Raw genomic sequence first — 23,675 nt, 5'->3', positions numbered from 1 at the left:
TACTGGTTTAGATAATGATGATTTACTCATTGTTATCATTGTAAGATAGATAAACAGCGATTCTGAAAGAAAAACATTTGAAATCAACAACAATAAGGTATCAGTAAGAGATTGATGCTATTCTTTGGGACCATTTTCTTTTAGCTGTTTGATCTAAAACACCCAGTTATTGCTTTCAGACCCACTGCTGTGATTTGCGGTCAAATTCTAATATTCTGCACTTAATCTAAGAAAAAATGCAAGCAAGTTTTTCTAATGCTTCCGATTATCATATGCTTTAACAAAAATAATCAGGCAGAAAAAAACACTCAAACATGTCTAAAAAGATCAGAAGTTTGATGATATATCAAACTTAAATTGAGAAAGTACGAGTATTGGTATCTCTTCAAGTAATCTCTCTGAGGTTGAGCTGTAGATGAAACATTTGCCTGCTGCTTTGCCTGAACCAAAGCATATTATTTACTTCAGTTATACTGTATGTTGTGTGAACTCCAAAGCACATCACTTTACTGAATAAATCATCTCCTCTTTTTCCTTCATTGCTTCAAGGCTCTCCCACACCTCATAGTCAATTATTTAAGTCAAATGCAGTAAGACAAGTCTGTCGGGCAACTCAAGATAAGGAGAAAGTTACAGTCTATCCTTCATTCCTGCAGTTTTAGGTTTCAGGGCATAACAACTATGATTTGATCTATAGTCTGTTCAAAAGGTATTTTAATTTATTCTCAAGGGTTTAAAAATGCACAACAGATTCTACAGCATCATTATTTATTGAACTAAGCTGAAGCCAGAATAGAAAAATGTGCAACAGTTTCTGTCTCAACATTTTTGGTTTGCAAAGCTTCATCTAAAGGAACAATAAGACTTCTGGAATAATAGTTTTAGCAGGTAAAACCAAAGTAAAGTCTGTGCTTGAATCATCATACCAAGTCTGAAGCATTTTGGTTTAGAAATATTTATCTCTGCTTGTTTGGCATGTTGGTCATAAACTTCTATAGAAGTCCTCTTTGTTGTCATCTGTGTTAGAGCTGATGCCAAAGTTTAGAACTGAAACTGATTGTAAGGTGATGGACGGAAAACCACTGAGCTGAAATATGGACCTGCAAACCTTAATTACCTGAAGCAATAATGAAAGCAATATACCTGTTTTTCTTTCTTCTCAAGTGCGTTGACCTTTGTTCTACTTTCATTTACATTTCTTCAGTGGCTTTATTGAGTTCACACAATAGGCTGCTGTCATGATTAAGTTTAGCATGAGAAAATAAAATGCAAGCTATATTTTACATAAAGACCACATAATTTTTTAGACTGTAGTCATTGATGAAAATCTGGTTCTTGGTTTTAGGTCAGGTCATTCATTCCTGCTGCCACCAGACTCTATAATAATGCACTATAACCAAAATAACTCCTGTAAAAACCACTGTTCAGCTATATTATAGTTTTTTATTTATTGACTGTGCAATATTCTGTGCAATATGCTGAATGTGCAATATATGTGAATAGAATAGTCATACCACTACCTCACCGTTGCTCCTTACCTGCTACACTTTAACGTAAAAGTAAATCCACCTGTATATAAGCCAACCGGATTGTACATATTTTTATTTCTTATCTCTTATTTCTTTATTTCTTAATTTTATTTTGTTTTTCATTGTGTGCGATACAGATACACTTGCACCTTAATCCTTATTTACCTTGATATACTGTATATACCTGGATATACTGTATATATATATATTGTTTATTGTTAATGCACCTTTTTCCTCCTTGTTTGCACCTTCTTTGACTTCTATGCCAATATGTGACAAGTGAATTTCTCCGCTGTGAGATCAAAAAAGCTCATCTAATCTAATCTAATCTAATCTAATCTAATCTAATCTAAAGTATGGGCAGGTTTTTTATAATGAAATTTGCTGGCAGAGAATCTGAGAGTAACTGGCCTCTTGAAACTCTTACATTTTTTATAGTTTTACTGTTGCAATTGTTTAAAAAATGTCGTTTTTTCAGGATTCTGTAAGAAACAGAGGCTGGACCCAAATACGACCAAGACATGTCAGTGATATTGGAACACAGTTTATTAAGAAGCTTGTTTGGTTAGTGGAGCTGAGTTTGAGAGAAGCAGGCAGGCTGCAGGGGATAAGCAGGCAGATTGTGAAGCTTTACCAGTTCATGATCCAGACGGAGAGAGGAAGAAGGCAGTTTTTGTGGGGCTTTACTGGGTTTGTGATCCAGAGAGGAACGCTGGCAGTCCGAGTCAGACAGATTCAGAGATCCAGATGTCCAGAGGCGGAACAGAGAGGATATCCAGGCAGGCGGACAGAGTCAGAATTGGATCAGGCAGGCTTGGTATCAGGGACAGAAAGGGTCAGTTGACTGGCAGGCAGACAGATAACTTTGATGACATTGGATTAATCTTACCGGGATGAGATAATCTGGCACTGAGGACTGGTCTGATGGGGATTTTATAGTGATGGAAACAAGTGAAGCCCGTTAGATCTGATGCGGAATGGGTGGAGCAGAGCAGGTGTATGGCCCGAGTGATCAGCCCAACATCAGTGCCGAGATCATTAGTTTCCCTTCAGTCATATTGAGAAATTGAGAAATTATCAGATTGTTCCTTCACTATATCTGTGGTTGCTACAGTTGCAAATGTTTTTTTTGGTTCACTTCATGTTTCAAAAGAAGAATTATTTCCCTGTTTTTTATTTCTTTGTTTGCCCTGATCCCCCCGTGGTGTATTTGGTCTAAAACTGCCACTGTTTTCAAGCTTTATAATTTGATGCAATTCTTTACCAACACATACATTGAGGGGGGCTCCTGTGGCAAACGATGAGCAAGTCAATTGGGACAAGGCAAAATCAGGTCGTCTCTGTCTGCAGAAAGGAAACGGCAAAAGTGTGCTCGCCCTGAAAGGGAAATGCTATTAATATATAGCATATCTTTCAAAGTCACCAAGTTAGGGAAAAGTGGACTGTGTGTTTGCATTAGGCTGACATTGACACAGTTAAAGTGCCCTTTTATTTCCTTTAAGACAACTGTAGCTTTGGGAATCTGGTTGTTACTTTATCTCATGTCACGCTTAATAAATGGGGATTGAGGATGTTTCAGATGCAGGTAATTTTCTTGTGTACTTCTTCACTAGAAACCCAGTTCCACTCAAACTGCGGCTGCTATTAGGATTTATTTTACACATAAACTTCAAAGTGAAGGAACAGAAACTATAGAGGAGTCAATATAGGTTTAACAACCACATCCTTTTATTTCCTGTTTATGTGATTTTTTTTTCCAGAGCTCTGGCGGACATTCTGAGGCAGCAGGGACCCGTTTCAGCATCACAGTTTGAACATGAAGACATCGCAGCCATTAATGGTTCTCCCAAAGATGAGACCCCCATCAGGACCTCAAAGAATCACTACACTCCTGTTCATGCAAAGACATCCAACCATGGTAGGTGACTTTTCCCTGCATCTATACAGAATAATGACTCAAAAAGTAAGAAAAGTGTTACTGGAGGCCAAGTGACCAACTAATGGTGAGCTTTAATATGTGAATGTACTTTCACTCGTTGTTCTATAGCTGAAATCTCTCTCTGGGCTTGAATTTGCTGTATCTTCTTCTGCATATATGCATTTCCCTCTGTCGCTTTTATGGGATTTCATAATATTGTTTAGTTCTGCATATTATTCTGATAAGCTCTTTTATTATGGTAAACAGAAGCTTTGATTCCTGAGCTGGTTCATGATCTCCCACTTTTTTCACCCTTTCAATGGTTTCCAAGACTCATCGTCACTATTATGTTCATCAGCAGTTTTTTTTAGAATTCCCTTTATTGATACTTTCAAAACTAGGATATTTAAAAATCTTTATCCAGTGACATGACTTACCTTTATGGTTAAGTTTTTAAACTGAATCAAAGCTGTTAAACTGGAATTAAAACAATTATGATAATGTTATGATGTTGATGATGAAATCAAATTGGGGTAAACAAACATCCAATTTCAGAGTTGCAAAGTAGAAAAACAGTTTAAAGTGAACATCTCTTGTGCAAAATCCATAAGAAATAAAAAATGTGGAATCCAGAAAACTAAACAGGATATGTTGTGTAAATTATTTTAGTTAGACGTCCTACAGTATGCATTGTTATAACAATGCATTATTTCATTTGTATCCCTCAGGGCTTTTAAGGTTCCCTATTATACATAAGACAATAAAAAGAACAAACACAACAACTGAATTAGCTAAAACATTAAAGCCCCATAACACAGGGGAGCTATCGGGTCGTTCCAGTCCCAAGATTTAAGGAAATATGTCTGTCTGATGATGTGAAATTGTTGGTGTCTTCAGGCAATGACACTCAGCATGCACTGGAGCATCACTGAGCTCAGTCTAAAATGGTAGGGATGAAGATTAGTACCTCTAAAGGCATCTACATTGTATGAATACTGTGAGCCACGCAACCTTTCAGCCTTGATAGTCAAGCGTACCTATTCCTACGTTTGTTATGACAAAATGCTTTCATTTGCCACACTGCTGTGCCATCATTGGATGAGGTTGCCCTGTAGCTTTACACAAAGAAAGAAAGAAGAAAGTCTAGATTGGGGCCTTGCATCATTTTTTCTTCCACTGCACAACCATCATAGCCTGGCCAGCCAGATTGATACGACATATACGTGGTTTATGAGTCTGAGCTGGTACAACTCGATTTCAAAGGCAGGACTTAGAAGGTCAGCTTGATTAAGTTAAAATCATGCAGGTAAATGTAGATGTGGTGCAAAAAAACTCCAAGTTTTTGTTTTTGTAATTTTGTAGTCCTTGAAACCTTTAAGCTATCAAAGAAACTCTCAAGTGCACGATTACTGCTGGTTTTACATAAAAAGTGTGCTTTCTAGTACATCCTTAACCTTTAATGCAATATTGCTCCGTTGCGTTTGCCAGCTTGTTGTTATGCTAGCAGAAAGGTGCTGCTGCATTATTTGGAATTCTGACGCTGAGAGTCAAGCATTGTAAAGTCCTGCCTTCTGTCCTGCGATTGGTCCAGCTGCAGGTGTGTTAATTTTCAGAGGCTGGATCCTCCATGGACCCTGTCTACCTGGACTGGGTCCTTTGAGGTCCGTGAAAATAAGGATGGATTCCATCAGGTCCAGCCATTTCAAGCGTTCACCACCCATACGCTCTGTCGCTTAGCAACCATGACAGCTGACACAAAAAGCAAGCAAAGAATAGATACCAAACTTCTCACTATTGTTCTTTCTGCTAACATTTTCGAGGGGCTTCAGCAGCAGTACTATCATCGCGAATATCAGATTTGTTGTCCCCACACTGCAGAAATATTGGAATCTATGCTTAAATGTCTGCCAAACCCATTTAAACAGGGACAAACCTTTCAATGTGTGGTGGAGAGAGCAGCTGTGGGTCCTTGCTACTGTCTATTTTCTGCAGTTTTTCGTTCCCTGCTATCACCTGAAGAGCGCTGACAGTGAAACATTTCAAACTGCTCAGTATGAATATTCATTCCTAGTAAAAAGTATTTTCCTGCGGAGCTGTAAAGCAGTTCAAAAAATGCACCAACCTGTCTGTGCTGGGGCCTCTTCGAGTCTGCAAGGATTGTTGGTGAAGAAAGAGCTGAATCGAACAATCAAGCTTTAAATTAAGCTGTCTGTCTGCATTCACAATATTAATGATGGGCATGAGATGTGGACCTTGACTTAAGATAAGAAGATCCTGGATCAAAGCGACTGAAATCAGATTATGGTCAGTGTTTGCCTTGGAGGTTGATTTAGTGAGACAGTCATTAAGGCCATAGCTCAGTGGAGTAAGAGCTTCTCTAAATTTAAAAGATCGGTTGACAAAGTCTTGTCTTATAAGCAGGATGCCTCCACCGCTCCTCCCATTGGAGATTTACTGGACATATCCAAGTGGGAGACCTAGATACACAGCCTGAATACACTGCCTTTCTTTGCTTGATAATTTTCTAAAGTCCTCCTGCAAAAATAGAGTGTGGGAGATTTATGTTTTTATTTTTGGCTTTTAACTCGGCGTCAGATAAGAGTAAAACAAAGGGTCGGTGGACTAACCATCCCATATAGTCCAAACAAATGTGTGAGTGACTGGAAAAGAAGAATTTTAAAATGTGTAGGAAGGAACCTAAGCTTTAATATCAGCACCAATCCCACTGGTAGATATTAGCTGGCTACAAGAACTGGCCAATCTTTATCAGAACCAACAAAGTCCAGGTTCTTGTCCCAGTATTTCCAGAGCTCCAAAGACACAACATGATAGACTGATCGACCTCAAGTAAAACATAGTAATACAGTTAGAATATTACCACAAAATAATTTAATTATTTATTTTATTCTGGCTATAATTAATTTTTTTTCCAAAAAATACTGGGGTACAGGCTGAGCCCATGCCTCCTGATATAAGGTATAAGTAGCTTCATTGGTATAAGGCAAGGTGGGTCAATAGCAGAAAATGTAAAAAGTCTTTTTTAAAGCAGAAGGGTCAAGGAAAAAGGTTATGAGAAGACATGTTTTTTTATTTGACACCGAATTGTCCTACCATTGTTTAAAAAACAGCAGGACACTGAAGTGATGTGAAGACATGACTCATATCAACACATTTGACAACACTCCTATAAACAAACAGAAGACATATATATCTTTATCTTGTCTATTGAGGTTTTCTGGAACACCAATGGTTTGGTTGAGCTCTTATTAGTCTAAAAACTGCTAATTATTTTTTTTCTGAGAAAACCAGAATCATGACTTTACGGTTGTAGCTGCTAGTTTAATCCCTCCCGACCAGTAAATACCATCTGCTCTTGTTTTATACTGTTAAGCAGCTAGTCGTCTGGCCCGCCTATGCTTACCTTTGGTTTGCACTTCATATTAGCAAACCTTCACCTTATGTGTTCAGAAGAAAAGCAGCAACTTTCTGAGCTTCTTTAATTCATTAAATCAGCACCAACATTCAGAAGCCTGACTGATGTTCACCCTCATTTTCGCTTCTTTTTCATTTTGTTTCTTGGCTTAGATCTGAGAAAAGTAATGCCAAGAAGATCCCTTTTCCTAGCTCCGTCATGAAGCTACCAATATATGGCCAAATTTGCCAACTCCTCAGCAAGGAAGTTTATATTTTGCATATCTGATGTCATCCAGCTGCAGGAGATTCTGAATCCCTCCGATTGCTTTTTTTTTTTTTTTTTCCTTTGGCAGTCTGTCACACCAGTGCAGGGAGATATTAGCTGGAAGAGAAAAATGTGGGGATTTTAAGACTAATAGCTTTTATAGAAGAAGGTAAACACTTTATACCAGTTTGAGCCCGGATCAGCAGCAGCTTTGTACTTAACTGAAAACATCATAATTTAAAGAGCTATGTGTCATTTTTCTCAAAAGAACTGATCCCAGTGGGAAATGTGTCCCTAACTATGCAGTGATAGCCACACCAATCCAGGGACTGACTGCAGCTCTACTGTAAGCTGCCTTGGTCAAGGTCAATGACTTGTGTACCTGACATGGACCAACCATACCATGCATATTGCTTTAGGTTAATAGACTATATTAATTAGGCTATGTATGCTTCCAAGCTTTTTTGCAACTAGACTGCTGTCTATAACCCAATTCTGTTTTATCCTTCAGCCTGCCTGTGGTACAGTGGTTTGTTTCCATTCGTTGTGGGATGTTGGGGTTTAAATTGCATCCATGTCTTGAAAGAAAGTAAAGAAGATTTGGTTTTCCTTTTTTAATAAAACATTCAGTTATTCACAAAATGAAGAACAGCAGTCCACCTGCTCCAAAGTTTCTTTTGTGATTTGTTGCTTTATTCATGTTATATGAATATATTTGAACCCACCCTTGATGAAGTTCGCTGTTATTTGGCCGGGGAAGGTTACAGTATGTGCTTATTAGCATTTTAATGCCAAACAAAGTTCTGATAAAGCATCAAATAGAGGCTTTGCTAATATATTTAGTATATCATAACGCATACAGGAACGTTCCACTAGAAGGAAATCCTAACCGATAGCAGATCATCTGTGAAAGGGTAAACGCCTCGCTCTGTTTTCTGTGGCGCTGAAAGTTGGGACCCAGCAGTCTGCACAGGTAGTGAACATCATCCGCAGAAAAGTGCAAATTCTCTTTATGATTCATGCAGGAAAAATTCAAATATGGGTTTTTCTATTCCACCCAACACAGCAATGGTTTATTTAAGCCCTTTCTGTCAAACTTTGAACAAGAGCCCTCTTAAAAAAATCAAACAGCATTAATGTCCATATATAGAATATAAAGTTAATAATGATATAAGCCTCCAGAATAATGTAAAACATGCAGATGAAGTGACAACATCACTGACGAATCTCATTGCTTTCATACTTAAAGCATTTATAAGATTCAGTCCTGGAAAGGGGAGATTTAAAATATAATAAATTATATTAGTTAGATAGCATGGCCCACAGTCCAGCCACATCAGATGGTAATTTTTTTTTTTATATTTTCCGCCACCTGCGGATCCTGGGAAGAAGAAGATCTCATTGTTTCTGATTGTGTCACCAATGTCTGTACCCAGCACTGAGTAAGCCTACCTGATGGCCTGGCTGGGAGCAGCCTAGTTACACAGAATAAATGAACATGGTACGTTACATGTTACTGCATTTGTGAAACTGAGTTATGGATTGATTTGGCCCAGATATACAGAAAATCCCATATTAATTCCTTACCTTGATTTATGGAAAAAGTGCCGGAAGTATATATTTATGTATCTTGAAATTTATATGAAATGATAGACTTTTAGTAAAATTTATGCATTTATATTGCAGCACCCTACATGGTTTGTTGAGATGTTTTTTTGTTTGTTTGTTTGTTTTATTATTGTTTAATGTAAAGTTAAATGTAGCTATTACCTTTATTAAAAATGTAATGTACAATCAAATGGAAACACATCTCTGAGTGTAATAGTAGACCATAATATCTACTAAAACCCTTAAGTAAGACATGTAAAAAAGCAAAATAGCAAAAACTATGACAGTTTTAGGGAAAATTAGATTTTCACTGGATTACAGAATATTAAATATACTGTATTATTTAGTTGTTCTTCTGTATCTTTCTGTGTGAAAGTCTGGGGTAACACCTCCTCCACAAATAAACAACCATCCTTCATGTTACAAAAAGAACAGCAGAGATTATAAACAGAGGACCACACAAACTTGCGTGTTTTGAAATTAGTCTATTGGATCATGTTGTAAAATATCAATAATTATTATATATATATTTTTTTTACTATAAAAAAATATTAATGTCCCAAAATAGTTACTGTTATTTTCCCAAACAGGTTTCACTGAGGTCTCTTTCTTGTTCATCTCTGTCACATGGAATTTAACCTATTGCAAATCATTAATGTGTAAAATTTTAACTGGAAATTTGTCATGTTTTTAGGGTGTTATTTATTTAGGAACGATATAACATCAAAAGAACATCAGGAACATTATGTTCTATCTTGTACTTGCACTTTTTTGCACATTCTGTTTGGATAATTAATAAGTTTTGCTCATACTTTGTATTTACCTTGTTACTTGAACAAACTGATGAACTACAACCTGTAGAAACTATATGTTGCCTTGAGAAAAAACTTTATTTCAACACATTCAGGACATGTTTGAGTCTTTGAAAGAGAAACTAAAAAAAGCCATGATTCCAGTTGACATTAAGCGCTCATGCAGGAAATAATTTGAATCCCATTTTGTGTTCTGCCTGATGTTGATGAAATGCATCTCCTGCGCTGGATAGGGGGGGCTCTTCCCCTTAACGTTCCCTGAGTGAACATTATGGGTTCAATTTCCCAGAGTCGTGGTCTGTTCTCTCATTTTGTCTCCTGCATTTTCTATGTTGCTGTGAAATAAGGTGACAAATGTCTTCCACACATTGCCGTCAGTAAAGTAATCCTCCCTGCAGGACTCTCAGCAGCTGAGCTCATATTGGTTTCTCTGGTGCAACTGTGGGATCGAGTGTTCAAACAATAAGATCAAAATGAGTCATTTGCCTGTTACACCAGAAGTGGAGGTGTTTTATTTTTTTAGAAAGCTTTTATTATTACAACCAGGAGATTATTAGTGGTTTTTAATAAAGACAATTCAATCTTTCCTTTGATCATTCTCTAAATACTGTCCCTACAGCTTGCTTTGGGTCAGCCCTGTGGTATCAGTTGAAAGCCAAGTAGAGCGTGTCCATTCTAACTCCCCTGGATGATGGAGAACCTTATTTCTGGATTGAGCCCAGTCATTCTAAACCTTAATGCGCATAAACAGACCTAAGTTGGTATGAAATAAGCAATCTGATGTCGGGGATCTTCCTCTTTCAGATACGTTTTAGTGTGATGGTCTATAAAGGTCAGAAAATGAACAAACCTGAGAGCTGTCAGCTTTTTTTATAGGTGTACACATGTTGACAAAACTGTTATTACCTACTTTTTTAAATAATTTTGTTGAAGCATTATTTAGAAGTAGTGCCTGACTTTTCATTTGTTCATTTTCATTGTTGTTGTTTTTTTTATTTATTATTATTTCTGTCAGGTTGTTTTGTACGGAAGACTAAAGCGGTCCTGTCCCTCCGATACTTTTTCATGGTGGTTTTCTTGTAAAGCAAGTTAATTCTCTCATTATCTAAAGAAAACAAAAGCCTTTTTTTTTTTCGTGAAAACCAGATGATTGGTGTGTGTTCAATCTGATTACATCCTTCAATGCAAGAACAGCAGGAGAGGATTTGTTATTATAAATCATGGCATCCTATCTGTAATTCTGTAAATAATCCTTTATTTTTAACTTTTAGGTAACGGATGACATTGTTGGTTTGATGATTTGTTTCCACTTCTGACTCATAAGAAATTAGACATACTGTATGCCTCTGGTGCCTTAGATTCAGATGTTTTCTGAACAACCCCAGTGTTACGCCTCTAGCAGGTATAAAATGCATTAACCCCCAAAATGAGGCCAGATTAAAGATTTTCATGAAAAAACTGTAAATGAGAATAAAGAAAAAGGAAACAAAAAATATCATTATTTCCGCACACGCAGTACTACAGGCACCGCAGGCATGGATGGACTGGGAATCCAGGGCAGTTGGCCAGCCTCATTCATTACTTATGCAGGTTAATCATCTCGTTATCTCAAGAAATTACTGCTTTCTTGTGATAATTACATAATTAACATATTATCTCGAGAAAACAATTAATGGTTTAACCGTGATAAAGAGATAGTGATGTCATTATCTCGAGAAGGCAAAGGAAAGAAATAATAAGTCAAGTATGAATGCTCTCAGCTTCCGTAGTTTTGTGAGCATCGTGGTTTTTTTTTCTTTCATTGAATGAGGAATATCAACCATCTGGTCCATAAAGTTCATTGTCAATCTCAACAGACTGGAGCAACTCCTCTTTATAGCAAACAATACCTAATTCTTCATTCTGTCACCTGCTCCAATCCAGTGGAGGTCCTAGATCAAATTTACCACCAGGATGGGGCCAGTGATTTTTCAAAGGGGCACTGAACAAAAAAAATCAAACAAAAACAGGGAAAAAGTTCATTGTTTCATATATGAAATGAACCAAAGATCAACTTGCAGCTCTGGAAACCTCAGATTTAATAGATGAAAACTGTGATCCTATCTAAATATGATTAAAGTAAAAACGTCCCAATATCATTTTATAAATCCTCCATAAGATAAAACTGAAAAAAAAAAGATAACCGTGTTTCTAAAGTGGATTTAATTTATTTATTATCAATTTAGTTTGTATTTTATCTTCGATATAGGGGCTAACGTAGGGGAAATCAGTTCTACAGGGCCACTGATCCCTGTGGCAAATGTCTCTAAATGCCTATGCTCCAATCACCAGTATTGTACAAGTTAGCAAAATACTTAAACTACTTCACTTGAGTCAGGGACTGACCCTTGAACCAGTAGGACCAGTCCTCCATTCCCCAGGTAAACTTCAAACTGACCCTTTCCCCTCAGTTGAAATCCATTCCAGCAGAAGGCAAAGGTCATAGTTTGAAGCCACCAATGTCACCACATCATTTGCAAAGCGAAGTATAGTACTAAAACTTTATCTTTAAAAAAATGTTTGTTAAATCACCAACTCCATAGATTATCCCTCTGTAGTCACAGCCGGCATAAAAAGCCCTTATGGCTCTGTAAAAATATATATATATATATTCAAATTCTTGTGTGCTTATTTTGATTTTATTTCAACCATGAAAAACATACAGAAAATAGCTACTTTAGGGTGAGTTTGTGTTCCCAGTGGATCAGTTTCCGCACCGGGGATATTGTGGCCAGTATGACACTGGAGCTCCTAGGATGCATTTAATGATGAGAAAAGATGGAAAATTTCCATTAACGACTGTGCAGTCACCACTAAAGTTAAAACTCACATCGGATTCTGCTCTGCAGTTGATTTAACATCTGGATTTAAGCTAAATATAAGTCACTGTTCATATCAGCAATATGCTTTTAACTAGAAGGTGGATGTTAACTGGGAGAGTGGTTCTAGATTAAAGGAGAAAATATAGTAGTATTAGAAGTACGTTCATACCTCAAAATTTCAGTCTTAAATTATGTTTCTCACTTCTAAAGTCTGAAGTTAACCAGAATATAAAACAATGTAAAATATAAACAGAAATATTCTAAAAGCTTTCAGTTCAGGAAGATATTTTCAGTTCAAATTCAACAATCAGGACGTTTTCACACTTAAGGTGTTTACAACAAACTTTGGCTCATTTCCCTCCTTTATTTTTTCAGAGCTCAATCAGGTAAACACTGTTAGTGTTGAGTATTTAGTCAGGCGTCTGCACAGGCATAATAAATATTCATAGGAGCAGTTGTTTTTAAAGCACAAACGTAAACTACTCTCTGCACATTTTGAAGGTTTTATGTCAGCAGATTTAATATTATGAGGCCACCAATATATCACAACCATGACTGCAGCCTCCTTCTCTCTGCTCTAACATCAATTTTTTAATTTCTTGCACCATTTCTCTCTCTCTCTTTCCAATCACCCGCAAAACGTCTGCACTGTGGCGGGAGGTGGTGAGCAAATACACTTCCTGTCAGCTCATGACTCCTATACCTTTGTATTGCAGAGGAGCTACTGCGCATGTACAACTTATAACAAGAGTCAATGGGCAAAGATTTCTGTGCTCTAAGGCGGAAGTAGCCTACGTCATCAATCCGATGAAAAATGGAATGACACTTTACTAGTCATTAAAAATTAAATATTTATATTGCACATCTAAAAAAACATCTTAATAGATTTGAAATATTTTAAATGTTAATTTAAAAAAAAAAAAAAAAATATATATATATATATATTTTATGCCTTAATCAGGGTTATTGAGTGGGTGGGGTGGCATCCTAGCGTCCTCTATTGGCCAGCCGCCACTGCTTAAAGGTATAGAAGATGATCTTTTATTTCCGGGTGGATCATCTAAATTAGTGGTCCTCCTAATTTTCAATCATTCTGATTATATGTTTACTTAGGGATGTCCTAAGTGCTCTTCCTGTTATCTTTTTCTGCGCACCTTCAGGCTTATATCTGCAGTGAGCTCCGGTTTCAGACAGTCATTGAAGCTCGCTTTTTTTCCCTGTGGTTCTTTGAAAATAGCCGAGTGTCGTAAGAAAAAAAGTGTCTACAAAGTGCTTGAGAAGTAAAGAGGGCCTCACAAGAGGCAGATATATCCCAGGATGCTTTGCGCAGAGAGCTCTCCACACAAAGCATTATGGGATTCGTAGGCTGCCGCTACCCGCTGCCGATTATAAATGAGAATTTATTCAAGCCCCACTTTCCTCAATATAAACAGGGAAGTTAACATCAGCTTAGCTCATACGAAATTTCTAATTTTATATCACAATTTTAGAGGATATGTCTACTTCTGTAAAAACACATTCATTACTGTGTCCAACTAAATAATTTGATAGTGAATCCACCTTTCCATTTTTTTACTCTAATTAACTTGAAGATGCTTTCCTAATGATAGTTGCCCCAAACCAGAAGAAAACAGTACTGGAGGTAACAGTGTAACTTAAAAAGTAGCCAATCAAAGGCAGTTTACTTTCACAAGTTGGTTTCTCCCTCAGAAAGATAAAAGTTAACCTGAGTGAACAGAAACAGATTTACATGCAGATTAAAGAGAAGTGAAGAGCGAATAAAACAAAAAGAGTTCCAAAAAAAGGAGCATGCACTGTGTGTGACATATGGTCTTGTAGTGCTGAATTCTCTCATACAAAAGGGTCACAATGCATGTGGAAAGTAGTCTATGTACTGTATGTGTGTATTGGAAAAAAGATGCTTGTCTGTTCCTGTTTGGCTGTGACTCCATCCTGGAGAGAAACATCAGCTGTGCTGCTGCCATCAACACCTTTGTTTATAGATGCTGGAGATCAGCCTGTTTTCCAGTGCGGTCCTGTTTCTCTGACCGTGACTGGCTGGATGTGCTCTCTTTGTCCTCTGGCATGGGAGCTGGTTCAGAGCTCATCTGCCTGGCTGTGTGTTTCCTGGACGGGGCCGCCTTTTACAGCTTCTTTTTCTATCTCTGCTTCTGTCTCCTTGAACCCCAGTCGGCCTCAGCAGATGGCCGCTCACACTGAGCCTGGTTCTGCTGGAGGTTTCTTCCTGTTCAAAGGGAGTTTTTCCTCTCCACTGTCGCTACAAGCATGCTTAGTGTGAGGGATTGTATTTGAGTCAATGAGTCGATGCAATCAACTGGTTTTCCTTAGATAGAAAACTTTGAATCAATTTGACTGTATGATCTGGTTGAACAGTAAAGTACCTTGAGATGACATGTGTTGTGAATTTGGCGCTTTATAAATAAACTGAATTGAATTGAATTGTATGAATTTTTTTGCATGTGCCCTTTTGGCAGAATTCTGAGCTTGTATGTTAGCCAATCGTGTTGCTTTTTCAGATGCACAAGTGTAAACAAAAGGATAAATAAAGGCCTCTGCAGCTTTTAACACATCTAAAATCCTTTAGTATAATAATTATGGTACTCCCACCCTCAATCTATCTCACCGATGAACGGACCCAACATCACTCTATAGGTTTTAGTGACAAGGTTTACTTTTTGAATTGTCTTTTTTGTATAAACAGTAACAAAAAGAAAAATTATAAAAACAGCTGATTTAATATGGGCATTAAACTCTCCAATGTTTGTTGTGACCTGCTCCTTGTGTAATGTCGTTAAGATGGTTTTCATGATCCCCATCCAGCGATGATAAGCAGCTATAGGTTCATGTTTCCAACTGGGAGCAATTTCCATAACAGTTAGTATCTCTGGCAACATGATTTTAGCTCTATGGTGTATTCCTTTGAGGATACACAAGTAATGAGCGATAAGCTCTTTAAGCTGTAAATGATCAAAATTAAGGTTTTAATGTTTTTGTTATTACTGTTCCTAAATTAAAAGTTCTGGTCATGACTGTAATAATTTTTTAATCATACTCTTGGTTTTATTAAAAAAGAAAATAAACTAAGTTGCAGCAATGCTGAAGTGTAAAACTGTGGTGTGATGAAATCCAGGCTTAATGGTCCCCAGGTGTTTCTTCTCATTATGATAATTTGGATTGCGTTTCGATCTCAGCTTCCCCGGGCCCAGAGGTCTGAGTGATGTTATTGACTTTGAAGTCATTCCATGGAGATGAAGGCATTTAACTGTTGACTGGTTAATACAGAATGGGTCTAACAGAGAGCTGAATGGAAAAAAGAAAGGTAATTTGATGGACTTTCTCCCCACAATTTCGTTTTTTTTTGTCCTCCTTTGGTCTGCTGGATGCTGCATTCTTTAATTTCCTTGCAAGTTTTGCTTTGTGATCGACAGCTCAATCGAGTGCTGCTATTGTACAAGCCGCTGCCTGGTCTTGCCTTTGTGTTAATAACGGCCTTTCAGCTACAGCACTTTTTTCAGAGTTCCAGTGCTATGATGCAAATTGCAATTCAGACATCTACGCACAAGGGGAGTCCAAATTAGGGGTAGTCAGTTTTTTTCTTTTATTCTTACAAGAAATTGACTTGAAAAAAGATTATAAAATCAAATGTATTTTGCCCTGCAAGCTGAAATCTGTTTTAAAGTGTGCGGGGAAAAAAATGTAAGATTGACAAACAGGAATATGATGGCTCTGAAATACGTTCTGATAGCATTTTCTGGCAGCCTAGAGTAATATTGACTTTTCAGTTTTCCACCCTAGGAGTGAATTTTATATATTATGCTGCTTTAGCCGTATTTTGCATTTTTATCATCTCAGGTTTTTTTCTCTAAAACTGCAGAAAGGATTTGGGATTTAAAGATATAATGTTTAATTTAAGATGCAAACTCTAAAAACTTTAAAGTAGATTGATTGATTGTATTTTGTATATTGTATTTTTGTATTATATTTCAATACATTTTTTTATTTCGTGCTATACCAAAAATAAAAACACTTTCACGTTACGCACAAAGGAATATGTGCCTTATTTTTATTTTCCAAAGGGGTTATAAAAAAAAAAAAGAATTAGATTACATCACAAAACTCTGTTGGCACAGACAACCTCTCAGTTACACTTTCCTCACTCTACTGCATTTCTGCCTTGTGTGTCAGTTGTGCAAGATTTTACAATTTATAGTCAAATTAAACACCAATACAAAAAAGACTAAAAACATTTGATCAGGATGCAATCGAGTTACATTCACCAGCTGTCCATCTTGATAGTGTAAATCATCTTTAGGTAATTTTTTGAGTCGTTTTTCCTTCACCTGTAGAGACTGAGAACAGCATTGCTATCAGAACTGCTATCAGCCAAATGTATCGTATTTGATACGTACGGTTTCTGAAATGTTTTGCGTCTGACACCTTTTGCATAATTTAATGGTAAAAACTTTGCTTAAAATCCTATTGTACACAATCAGATATACCTGATAACAGAGGGCAGAAGACTACACAAAAAATAACCTTGACTTATCGCATAGTAATAAATTATTAATATCAAAAATGTATTTCTGTTTTTTCTTTCTACATATTTTGTTAAAAGGCCAAATAAGGACTTCAAACCAAAAAAAAACAAATTTTCTGTTTTGTTTTATTCTTGGATCGGGCTTTAAAGGGTTAACAGCAACATCTGATTTGCTACACAGATTTAGCTTCTGCTTCAGTGAGCATCGCTTATCATGCTATATACCAAATGCTGTTTGAGTTTTGTTCCTGTTGGAATCAATATTTACAGTATTTGCATTTTTTTTAAACTGGATCTTGGATTTTTCTTCATTATTTCCATACTTCACTGTGAGGTGCTAACTGGCTTAGCCGTAGTAGGCTACTTCCTCGTTTACCATCTGTGCACATGCTCAGTATCGAACCACCTCTGTTATTGTAAACCTGATGGGTTTACTTTCTAACAAACTGAGAAAAAACTTAATAGATACAACAAAAATAATAAATAATTCACTAAGAAGATGTGGTAATCGTTCTGAAATTCTTTGTATGCAACCACAGCAAGTTTTTAATATAAAAAAGAGAAAATGTCAAAAAACATGACTATGCACTTGCAGATTTTCCTACACATCTATAGAATATATACACTATATTGCCAAAAGTATTTGCTCACCTGCCTTGACTCACATATGAGCTTAAGTGACATCCCGTTCCTAATCCATAGGGTTCAATATGACGTCGGTCCACCCTTTGCAGCTAGAACAGCTTCAACTCTTCTGGGAAGGCTGTCCACAAGGTTTAGGAGTGTGTTTATGGGAATTTTTGACCATTCTTCCAGAAGCGCATTTGTGAGGTTGCACACTGATGTTGGACGAGAAGGCCTGGCTCTCAGTCTCCGCTCTAATTCATCCCAAAGGTGTTCTATCGGGTTGAGGTCAGGACTCTGTGCAGGCCAGTCAAGTTCATCCACACCAGACTCTGTCATCCATGTCTTTATGGACCTTGCTTTGTGCACTGGTGCACAGTCATGTTGGAAGAGGAAGGGGCCAGCTCCAAACTGTTCCCACAAAGTTGGGAGCATGGAATTGTCCAAAATGTCTTGGGATGCTGAAGCATTCAGAGTTCCTTTCACTGGAACTAAGGGGCCAAGCCCAGCTCCTGAAAAACAACCCCACACCATAATCCCCCCTCCAACAAACTTTACACTTGGCACAATGCAGTCAGACAAGTACCGTTCTCCTGGCAACCGCCAAACCCAGACCCGTCCATCAGATTGCCAGATGGAGAAGCGCGATTCGTCACTCCAGAGAACGCGTCTCCACTGCTCTAGAGTCCAGTGGCGGCGTGCTTTACACCACCGCATCCAACGCTTTGCATTGCACTTGGTGATGTATGGCTTGGATGCAGCTGCTCGACCATGGAAACCCATTCCATGAAGCTCTCTGCGCACTGTTCTTGAGCTAATCTGAAGGCCACATGAAGTTTGGAGGTCTGTAGTGATTGACTCTGCAGAAAGTTGGCGACCTCTTCGCACTATGCGCGTCAGCATCCGCTGACCCCGCTCCGTCAGTTTACGTGGCCTACCACTTCGTGGCTGAGTTGCTGTCGTTCCCAAACACTTCCATTTTCTTATAATACAGCTGACAGTTGACTGTGGAATATTTAGGAGCGAGGAAATTTCACGACTGGATTTGTTGCACAGGTGGCATCCTATCACAGTTCCACGCTGGAATTCACTGAGCTCCTGAGAGCGACCCATTCTTTCACAAATGTTTGTAAAAACAGTCTGCATGCCTAGGTGCTTGAATTTATACACCTGTGGCCATGGAAGTGATTGGAACACCTGATTCCAATAATTTGGATGGGTGAGCAAATACTTTTGGCAATATAGTGTATTTGAATTTCCAACTCAAGGTTTCCTTTTTTTTCCTTTAAAATTCCAGTTTCAGAGTCTGGCAATGCCGAAACAGCTGAAACATCACAATGCTGCTATTTTTTAAAATAATGTTCAAATATCAAGGCAAGCACCAGAACAAATGAATCAATCTTATACTAGTTTATTCTCACTTAAGCAATTTTAATGTTTGAATTGGCTGACATGCCAGTGGAGTTAAGGCTATTTTCTCATTAATTACGTTACTATTTATCAGGCCACCTGCTGTCACTCATTCCTTGCTTAAAAATGTTAAATTTTGACATGATTTGGTCAGGTAATCAATTATGGAGTGAGGTTGCACAAAAAAAACATAAATGATAGAATAAAGGTCAAATGTAACACACATATTTGCGATAAACAAGTGGGAAACGCACACTATAAAATGGAACATTAAATATAATTAAAAACTTCAGGTGAGCAGAAATCAATTCTCATAATTTTGTTGTTTATCCTCCTTTTAAATGCAACGTGTGAGCATAGCTGGATAGAAAAGAATCTTAATAACTTAAAATATTTAAGTTGAGTCCACACAAAAACAATGATTCAAAATATTTAGTAAGTGCTGTGAATGCTTGGAGAAGAAGTTACTAATAACTTAACATATTGGATAAAGATTAATCATTTGAAAGTGGTGAAGACTTGCAGATCAGTGTGAACTCATGAGCTGACTGTTGTCAGTGGGTGTTGCCACACAACACCTTGAACAAAGTTACATCATCTGAAAAGATGATGTTATTTATTTTTTATGCATCTAGTTTGCATACTTTTTAAGTAAAGTCAACTTAAAGCAGCTCTAAAGAACTTTCCTTTTAGGTCAGCTTTGGCTTCTCCCAGTGGACGAAAGCTGTATTGTTTTGCTTTTAGGAAGACAGTATCTCCCATGAGGACCAGCAAACAGCTTTGTAAAATCCTGCAGATAGCCTGCAGTTGGATTGAACATTTCAGTTTCCAGTGGCTGTGCCTCAATAGCGATGAAGTAATGAATCTGTGGTGAAACGATGTCATATGATGATGTTGGAAATAAGAAAAGTTTGGTTTTGTACACTACTGCTGCACCAACACACTCTTCACTCTACTCTTCACCTTCTCGCTCCCCCTATGATGGGGATGGGGTCTGGAGAAGTACCAACGTTTTCCTCCTGTGATTCCCCTTTTATATCAAAACGCTGCTAATACGCCATTATACAGTAGCTATAAGTTAGAAAAACGTTGTGCCATCATCTGGAACACGTCAAATACGTTCATATGCGTTGGAGAAAAGTTCTTGATAAGTTACGCATCAGTTATGCACAAATTACTCATAAGTTTTAGATAAGCTAGACGCCACGACTTATGAATAAAATACACCTAACGTATGTCAGCGATCAAATAACTTACCTGTAACATATGGCCCACGTATGAGCATACGTCCGGCATACATCGGGAAGTGTTGAGCAGGCTAAAAATTTCTCAACGTACTCACCGTATGTCAATGTGTACCAGTGTGCTCATAACTTATACAAAACGTACCCATAACTTATCCAATGCATGCCTGATTTTTCATACGTTAGGATTACGATTGCTAAAGCGTCAAGGTGTAACAGGGGCTTCGTGGTGACGATGACTTCCTTACTCAGAGAGTGATCTCAGCGTGCACAAAGGTGGCTGGATCCAAACCTCCTGTTTGGAATCCGTCGCTCAGTGTAAGACTCAGTTGATCCTACTTGGGAGAAGGCGGTCCGAAAAGGTCCAGTTTGCAGGAAGGCTTCCTGCCGAAAGGCAAAGAACAAACAAGGTTGAGACTGAGGGAGAAACAAGCGCTCAGTAAAAACTCAATGTGATCTCAGCTTGGCTAGAGAACTAAAACTCAGAATGCAAGAACTCAGATAGACTCAGAATAACAAGACTTGGCTAGAGTACCCCAAACTGGCGTCGAAGTAGTGGCAACCAGCAGCTTAAGAGCAGTCCGGTGATGAGGCAACAGCTTCCAGGTGTGTGAGGAGGCGAACCGGAGCCAGGCGCCTCCTGGTGGTGGAAAGGAGAAACACAAAAGACAAGACAAACAGACGAACACAAAAACTGGGATCCTGACAAAAACACATTAGTGCGCTATTTTCAGTGAGAAAGAGGCTAAAGTTGCTTGGTGCTGGGGGAAGCAATACAGACCCCCTCAGGCCACGACTGAGGTGTCATTCAACCATTGTTGGTGTAAGCTGAAAAAAATGTAAATATTTTATGAAGTTAGAAAGGCTGGTTAGTGTTGGATTGGTGTATTTTACAATTTAATAGGAATACATGAACAATAAGCAGACTTTATAGACATGACTGGGCATGTTTTTCTATGCTTTATTTCATCGTGGTACTATTAATTAACATTTCATTTTTATCACCAATCTTATGTGATAGGACAGTGTGTGGAGCAGCTTCATATAAGCCCTTAGATTTAAGTTTACTGGCACATAGAACAGGTTCTGACATCATCTTATGCTTTGCTCTTGGAATCAGTAGTTTTTTTCTTCCAGCCATGTGTGTCCGTTACACCTCATCTGTTCAGGAAAATGCATTATACTTTGGATAAAAAGTCTAAGTAAATCTCACAACCTATTGGGGAAAAGTTATTATTGATTCTTGATTTTCTTTTACAGATTGTTCAGAAATATTCACAGTAATAAGTTATAGTAAAGAAATATACATCCATAACTAACTATGTCTTCTACCTTTTCTGTTCCATAAGGTCATTACGGCAAAGAAAACCTGCGTACTGGAGGACAAGACATGCACAACTTCATCTCTTCTGGGTTTGTCACGCTCGGACGTGGCCACTTGAAAGGTAGCCCATCCTCTTAATGTCTGCTTCACTTCACAGCTCAAAGCTCAAGTTCAGAAAAATGAGGACTTGAATCCCTAAGCCAAAACGTCATGTTGTCATACATCTTTCTGCCAAAGGACTTTGCACACAACTAAGCCTTCGGAAAAGAAAAAAAGAAAGAAAGAATGTGACTTTTGTTTTTGATAAGTACAACTTGGACATTACTGTCCATAATGGCTTGAAGTGACATCTTGCAAAGATCTTACACATCCTTCTAAAGACAAAGTAACACGTCCAAACTTTGTGGGCAGACAGTGTGAAAGGCAGCATGACACAGTTGTAGATTTCTCTGTTATTGTTGTCTTTAATTTGATCATAGCTTAATGAGAGACCTGTTTGTGTTTCAACAGCGCAACAATCCATAGACGAATCGGGGCAGATGTCCTGGCAGGGTGACATGGACATTCCCATGTCTTACGGTATGTCCTCCAAAAACCTCCATCTTTTTACTGCTTGCATCTGGTAAGAGAAGCCGTTTCTAGATCAGATTCACACACACAGTGGATAAATGGGGTCAGCAGTCCAAACTGTTTCCTCTGATGGAGGCTCTGCTGCAGGTCTGCATGAATACGGAACTGCAGGATTTATGAGGACAGTTGAGAATGTCAGACATTACAGGTATAGGGGACAAACCTTTATTTCCGGGTGGATCATCTAAATCAGTGGTCCTCTTAATTGTCAATCATTCTGGTGATATGTTGACGCAAGGCCGTCCTACGTGCTACCTACCTTTTCCTGCCAATGCGCCCTTTCAGCCACATGTGTTTGGTGAGCTACGGTTTCAGACAGCCATTGAAGCTCACCTTTCTCACCACGATTCTTTGAAAATGGCCGAGGGTTATAAGAGAAAAAGTGTCTACGAAGTGTATGAGAAAAAAAAAAAGAAAGGCCTCAGTAGAGGCAGATATATCCTAGAATGCTTTACTTGGAGAGCTTCCCTCACCAAACATTATGGAACTTTCTGTCAGAATGGCCCTAATAACAAAGATGGCACAGGCCCAGCACGGTGGAGGAGGAGTTACGTGACCAACGGAGATAAAAGCAGTGATCGTCTCTCAGTTAACTGAGTTTGCTATAAAGTCCACTATATAGTCCCCGCTCTATATAGTGATTGAGGGATTTAGGGGTTGGAGCGGACGTTCGGGCACAGTAAGCTTGTATAGCTATGAGAACAGCACATTTTAAACAGGGTGTGTACGAGGAGACACAGGCTTGTGCATCCTCTTGCACGCACATTTTCTTTTTAAGTGGTTAGTGCGAGTCCTCCACAATACCTTTAACACAGCTTCAATAGCAGATGATCTGGATGAAGGTAAAGATGAAGAACCACTCAAGTATTTACATATTTAAAATAATGGGATAATATGAGCCTACATTGATTCATTTATACCTGGAAGCTAAAATTAAAATGCATGTAAAGAGATTGCTGCTTTTTTTCCTAAACTTTGTATATTGCATACCTGCTCTGAACGCTGCCTCGCCAACTACTGCGCCTCTCAGCTGACATATTAGTGCCACGATGACAGAGGATGTCTCCTTAAAGCGGTGGTCTTTTCTCTGACATGGAGCCGCTGGCCGCCTCTCTGACCCGCTCAAACTCCTCCTGACAATAGGAAGCAGACTGACAGATGGGCAGAGATGGCAAAAGTACTCACTTTCCATACTTGAGTAAAAGTACAGATACTTGTGTTAAAAAATACTCTGGTAAAAGTGGAAGTACTGATTAAACTTCTTTACTCAAGTAAAAGTAACAAAGTACAGGCTTGTAAATTTACTTAAAGTATAAAAGTAAAAGTAGAAACCACTTTTTTCATGCCGTTGCCAACATTTTAAATGGATGTCTGCCAATAGGACTAGATCTCCGTTGTGTTCATTTTCAATCATCTCGTCGTCCATGCTACTATGCTAACGCCACCGCCACCAAGCTGCAATGATTCGCCGCCAATGA

General features: G+C 38.2%; 1 protein-coding gene across 1 annotated transcript in view; it reads left to right on the top strand.

Moving 5' to 3' along the window:
* LOC119788012 (protein shisa-6) overlaps nucleotides 1–22,193 on the top strand; it is a 33,713-nt gene extending 11,520 nt beyond the window's left edge. The window contains exons 3-5 of the mRNA XM_038292125.1: nucleotides 3,290–3,447; nucleotides 21,593–21,688; nucleotides 22,078–22,193. Coding sequence (XP_038148053.1) covers nucleotides 3,290–3,447; nucleotides 21,593–21,688; nucleotides 22,078–22,193 — 370 coding nt within the window. The remainder of the gene's footprint in view (nucleotides 1–3,289; nucleotides 3,448–21,592; nucleotides 21,689–22,077) is intronic.
* Nucleotides 22,194–23,675: the final 1,482 nt, after the last annotated feature.

Source organism: Cyprinodon tularosa, unplaced genomic scaffold (genome assembly GCF_016077235.1).
Source record: "Cyprinodon tularosa strain WSP-4 unplaced genomic scaffold, ASM1607723v1 ctg1085, whole genome shotgun sequence".
Classification (NCBI taxonomy): domain Eukaryota; kingdom Metazoa; phylum Chordata; class Actinopteri; order Cyprinodontiformes; family Cyprinodontidae; genus Cyprinodon; species Cyprinodon tularosa.
This window is presented reverse-complemented; position numbering and strand designations above follow the sequence as displayed.